The sequence below is a fragment of the Triticum urartu genome, chromosome 4 (assembly GCF_003073215.2).
Source record: "Triticum urartu cultivar G1812 chromosome 4, Tu2.1, whole genome shotgun sequence".
NCBI classification, from domain to species: domain Eukaryota; kingdom Viridiplantae; phylum Streptophyta; class Magnoliopsida; order Poales; family Poaceae; genus Triticum; species Triticum urartu.
In genome coordinates, this window is record NC_053025.1 from 144,355,270 (window position 1) to 144,360,651 (window position 5,382).

The following is a 5,382-nucleotide window of genomic DNA, read 5'->3' on the forward strand; positions in this document are numbered from 1 at the left end:
GTATGTTTGACTCCATATAGCACACCAATTATTGGATCACCCCCACCCCGGCCCCATTTGTATTAAGTTTGTATCTTGTTTATCCTGTTCTAAATGAAACCATTATGTCAGTAAAAATATTTCAATAGATAGGTCGTTTTTCTTATGTATTTTTTTATTGTTTCTGTACTCTGTATTTGTTTTGCTGTTAATAGCACATACGGTGCGGTAAGCATGGCTTATTCTCTGTACAACTGGCAATATTAGCATTTGATTGAAATCTGTGTAATAATATACATGTGTCAACTTGCTCTTACTTTGATTGCGTAGAGAAGCGTGTTTCATTTTGTTTTTATTCCATGTGGGGTTGGCAAGCTGTGATGTATGCCTCGTAAATTAGTACAGCTTAACTAGTTTGTCTTGAATCTGAATATATCATTGATTCACTTGGTTGTCATAACGCATACATCGATACATCAATTGCCTGCCCCATGGCATATTCTCTTGTTCCTTTGCCTTTCTTCTACCTCTGAAAACTTCCAATGATCGATGGATCCTCTTTCAATAGCAGCAATCGGATGGGGCCTAACCGCCACAGGGTGGTTCGTCTCCCCATACATCACCAAGCTTCTGGACAAAGCCTACGCCCACATCAAACCAGGCAAAGCAAAGAAGAAGATTCGGCACCTGGTGAATCACACTGTCCCCCGGCTGAAGCTTATTCTAGAAGCTGCAGAGGGCAGTGAACATAAGGAACTCTTTGAAGAGTTGCTTGCGGATCTCAGATCTGCTTTTTACGCAACTGAAGACATCCTGGACGAAGTTGAGTACTGTGTTCGTCAACACCAGAGTGGAAGAAAGCGTAAACTGGATTCATCTGCTGAAGATGGTCCTTCAAGCAAGGTTCCATTTCTTGCCACATTTTACAAGGCATACATACTTAATCTCTCTCCCATGCATGCGTTTTTATCTTTACGTCTTATTTGGGCGGTGTATGTGCCTATGTGGGTCATACACATCATTAAGGCGCTTGGATAGGCGGTTTTAGATTTTAGTCGTTAGATCCCCATAATTCTGACCTATCCAAACATGCTTCTTTTAGGAGTCAATGGACAAATAGGAACTACAGATCATACAAAGAAATCGAACATGGGGCAACGGCGTAGTTTCTGAAATTTTACATGTCTGGAGCTAAATAACTTAATCTGGGGTTGGGTAGTTGAATGTAAATGGTTTCATATTTTGACAGATCTAGTTTACTAGGTATTGATGTTCAGGGACGAAAAGTAGACCTAGGCCGAAAACAGAGGGACCAAAAAATAATTCCTAATTTATTTGTCTTCAACTTGAGAAAATATCATGTCGAAATCAAATTTAATGTTTGATATCAAAATATATGTATCCGGATGAAGATACAAATCTCAATATGTTGGTTTCCTATGCAGGGCACAAGTATTTCATCATGTTTGACTATCCCGGGACCTTTAACTAGACTTCTGAAGGAAAATGTGGCCAGGATTGAAGAAATCATTGAGGAAGCACATAAAACTATCGTGTCATTGAACCTGCAAAGCAACAGTGGAAGAGACAAATATATACCAAATGCTGCTGCAAAAAGTTTACAAGGATCCACTCTTTCAGTTCCAACAGGAAAGGTAACCGGCAGAGATGAGGCTCTTAAGGTGATAACAGATATGCTTCATTGGACAGAAGATAATACTTGTTTATCTGTAATTGGTATTATTGGCATTCCAGGATCTGGGAAGACCACGCTAGCACAGTATGTGTGCAAGTCTGAGACAAATGGTAGCCATTTTGACCTTGTTATGTGGATTCATGTTTCTGAGTATTTTACCGTGCAGACCCTTTATCGTGAGATGTTTGAGCAAGCTTGGGAGAAGTTTGGGGAGAAGGATAAGAAATGCCCTCAATATGATGGCCATGATATGTTGAGGGCAGAACTGGAGAAGCTACTAGAGCGCAAAAGATTCTTCTTGGTACTGGATGATATCTGGTTCAACAAGGAACTAGCTATTGAGGACAAGCTAGAACAATTACTTATTCCTTTAAAGGCTGGAAGTGAAGGAAGCAAGATCCTCATGACAAGTCGCCAAGATTCGCTATCACGCCTAGGTCCTAGTATAAAAAGTACTAAGTATCAAATACCTGATTTGGATGATGATGTCTTCTTGAAACTATTCATGCATTATGCACTTGGTAATAAGGTTGTACATAAGGCATATCAAGGAAAGCTCCAAAATATTGGTGCTCAGATTGCAGAAAAGCTGAAGAAATCACCGCTACTAGCCAGAGTAGTGGGAGGAACTTTATTTCAAAAACCAACAGTTGAGGTGAGAGATTGGATAAGTGTTCGTGATCAGAATCTCTTGGATAAGCACATGGGAGCTCTATGGTGGAGCTACAAGCATCTTGCTGAGCAGGTCAGACGATGTTTTGCTTATTGCAGTATATTCCCTAGAAGACATCCCTTGCGCCGTGACGAGTTAATTAACTTGTGGGTGGCAGAAGGGTTCATTAATACCACCGACGGAGGGCAGGACGCTGAGGATGTCGGTCGGGGTTATTTTGATGAATTGGTATCGACTTCATTTCTGCTTCCAGGAGGAGAGAACTATTTTGGGGAATACTTTGTAATTCATGACCTGCTGCATGATTTAGCAGTGAAGGTCGCTGGAAGTGATTACTTGAAAATTGAGAATGAATGGACAGGAAATATTTCTCCAGATGTTCGCCACCTTTATATCCAGAGGTGCAATGCATCCATGATTACTGGGCATATCATCAAACTGGAAAAGCTTCGCAGTCTTATTGTTTATGAGATTGACTATGACATAAGCAAACAAGTCCTTGGGGAGATGTTTAGCAAGTTGAGTAAGCTGCGGGTACTGATCTTCACAGCAAGAAGTAGTCATCAGTCTCAGTTAATTTTCCCAGAATCTATTGGTTCTTTAAAGCATCTGCGCTACCTTGGTATTCGGAGGTTCGCTAACAACGTAACAATGCCAAGCACATTTTCCAAGCTTTACCTTATGCAAGTGCTTGATTTGGGTAATGCGTGGAAAGTTGATGCCTCCTTTGGTGAAAATATCATTAAACTCCCTGACTTGCGGCATGTAATCAGTAGTTACGTTTGTTTTCCAAACATTGGCAGACTGACATCACTTCGCACAATCCCAACCTTTGATGTTGAATTCGGTATAGGGTATGAGTTACACCAGCTCAAGCACCTCAACAAGCTTCAAGGCAAGCTGATTATTACCGGTCTTCAATGTATTCAAAGGAAGCAGGAAGCTATTGAAGCCAAGCTAGCTGATAAAGAACAACTCACAGAACTTGAACTGAGATGGTATGAGAAAGATATTTACATAGAAGAAGTGCGACAAGAAGTAGCAACAGATGTGTTTGAGAGTCTTTGCCCACCCGAGAATATTATCAGGTTGCGGGTCCATGGATACACCAGTCCAAGGTATCCGAATTGGATGATGGGTACGCAGAAGAGCACAATGCACCTGCACAAACTGGAGCTCGATTCATGCATCCAACCTGTTTGTGGCCCTGGACTTTTTTTCATTCCTGTTAGTTCTCTTGTGATGATGTCCTGCTACTGGGACAACTTACCCCACAACATGGATGGCGTCGAGTCGCTTCAGATTATGAACAGTCCGATTTCATCTAATATGCAGCACCTCACGTCCCTCAAGGGACTGATCCTCCGATATGAAAATGATCCTTACTATGTTACTCTTCCAACACTGCCCAATTCTCTTGAGTACATTGAAATTATTGGCTGGAACTGGATAGCAAGTAACAAAATTTGGGAGAAGATTAAGGACGTTCCCAACAAGGTTATTGATGGTTTGACAGTTGATGACGTTGAAGATTTTCCGTGGACTGACGGTACATTAATATTTGAACACTCCTTTTTTTTCCTTCTGAGTTTTCAAGACGCTACGACGTACCTTCCATTTGCTCATGGTTTTTGCACGGCGAGGGTTTGTGCAGATTCGTCGGACGAGGGCTCTGAGGCGACGGGATCATACGAAAGAGCTGGTGGCAGCAGTCTTCCGGAGGGTAGCAGTGGCGGTTCCTCAGCAGAGGAGGACAGCGGAGCGACGGACATGGTCTGAGAGGCAAGGGTTGCAGCATGCAGTCAGGCACGGTGAAAATGAAACGAACCCATTTGTTCCCTTTCGTTTGTAATAACGCGGACCGATCAACACTGGATTTTGTTTGTTTTCTATTCTATGGTTTGTAACGTTAGGGAATGATGGACATACATGAGATGGGATTCAGCTGGTTCGAACCGGTAACCCCAGTCTTTCCTGTATGATTCAGTTATCCGTTTGCTATTTACTGTTGCATTTTGCTGTACTGTTTGTGCGTATGCATCCTTCCGTACTATTCATATAAACATGGTTTGTGCATCTAAGGTTTACAAAGACAGCATACACATATATACAGAACTATGCTTTACCCTGAAGAATGAATCGCATGAACAAGCACCATTGAAGCTTAGCTGGGGGGAAATCTAAGAATTCGCTACAGCAGTTGCCATAAATAGAAGGAAGAAAGACCTGCAGCAAGTGCATTCTGAAAGTGTGCTCCCAATTAGTAGCTGGCAATCATTGTTGATAGGCCGCCAGATTGATTGAGTACGCGTTGATCATTACACAAAAGATGTGTCTACACTACATCCAGGTTATATATGCTAGCTTTGTCCTTCCACAACCGAGAGAGCAAGCGCTTCCTAAACTTCATTTCATTTTACTACTGAAGAATCCAACCTAATTAACTTTCTTAGTCGTTTTTCTCTGTTTTCTTAGTACCAAAAGGTACAACTGTCTGCCTAACTGAAATTTGAAATTCAGTTGTTGGGCTTCGGAACTTCAAACCTGGAGCCCGCACCTGACTGGACTAGCATGCTGCTTCCTTCCTTCCTTCCAGACAAATACTAATCCAGAGAAATTAAGAGCAACAGACGCTCGTCTACATGAAACTTCAGTCTGACAGACTGGCTGTACAATGACAACGGATCATCATGGATATCCATCCATCATTCTCTTTTGTAATTCAATGTCTGAATTATCGTGGCTGCCTAATCAATGACAGCCACGTATGTATGTATGCATGTTGATAGAATGATACACTTCAAATTAAATGCTAAATGAACATCACATCAGCAGCAGGTTCAGTACTACATGCCGTTGATTCCAGCAGCTACCTAACTTGCATATATACATCCCAGACAAATACCAAAAAAAAACCACAGAAATACAGAACATAGAGCGAGATGGCTGTGAACCTCCTTTGCAAGGTTTTAATCTTGCTGAACATGTCCAAGCACCAAAAAGTGGTATTATTGTCACGACACGGAAACACTAA

The 5,382-nt window shown here is 41.7% G+C and overlaps 1 protein-coding gene across 2 annotated transcripts; it reads left to right on the forward strand.

Annotated features, from left to right (window-relative positions):
* Positions 1 to 354: 354 nt before the first annotated feature.
* LOC125551137 (putative disease resistance protein RGA4) lies at positions 355 to 4,371 on the forward strand. Of its 2 annotated transcripts, none has more exons than XM_048714293.1 (3): positions 355 to 909; positions 1,425 to 3,897; positions 4,003 to 4,371. In XM_048714293.1, the coding sequence occupies exons 1-3, from the start codon at positions 529 to 531 to the stop codon at positions 4,125 to 4,127; spliced, it is 2,979 nt and encodes a 992-aa protein (XP_048570250.1). In that variant the 5' UTR covers positions 355 to 528; the 3' UTR covers positions 4,128 to 4,371. The 2 variants fall into 2 exon arrangements, with proteins under 2 accessions (XP_048570250.1, XP_048570251.1); XM_048714294.1 differs by having other exon boundaries at positions 356 to 882.
* The last annotated feature ends 1,011 nt before the right edge of the window (positions 4,372 to 5,382 follow it).

What these genes read in the sequence shown, in the direction of transcription:
- LOC125551137 (XM_048714293.1), top strand. Translation starts at nt 529, where the DNA reads ATGGATCCTCTTTCAATAGCAGCAATCGGATGGGGCCTAACCGCCACA. An exon ending in TTCTTGCCACATTTTACAAG is followed by an intron (nt 910 to 1,424) that starts GCATACATACTT and finishes TTTCCTATGCAG; the next exon opens with GGCACAAGTATTTCATCATG. An exon ending in AGATTTTCCGTGGACTGACG is followed by an intron (nt 3,898 to 4,002) that starts GTACATTAATAT and finishes GGGTTTGTGCAG; the next exon opens with ATTCGTCGGACGAGGGCTCT.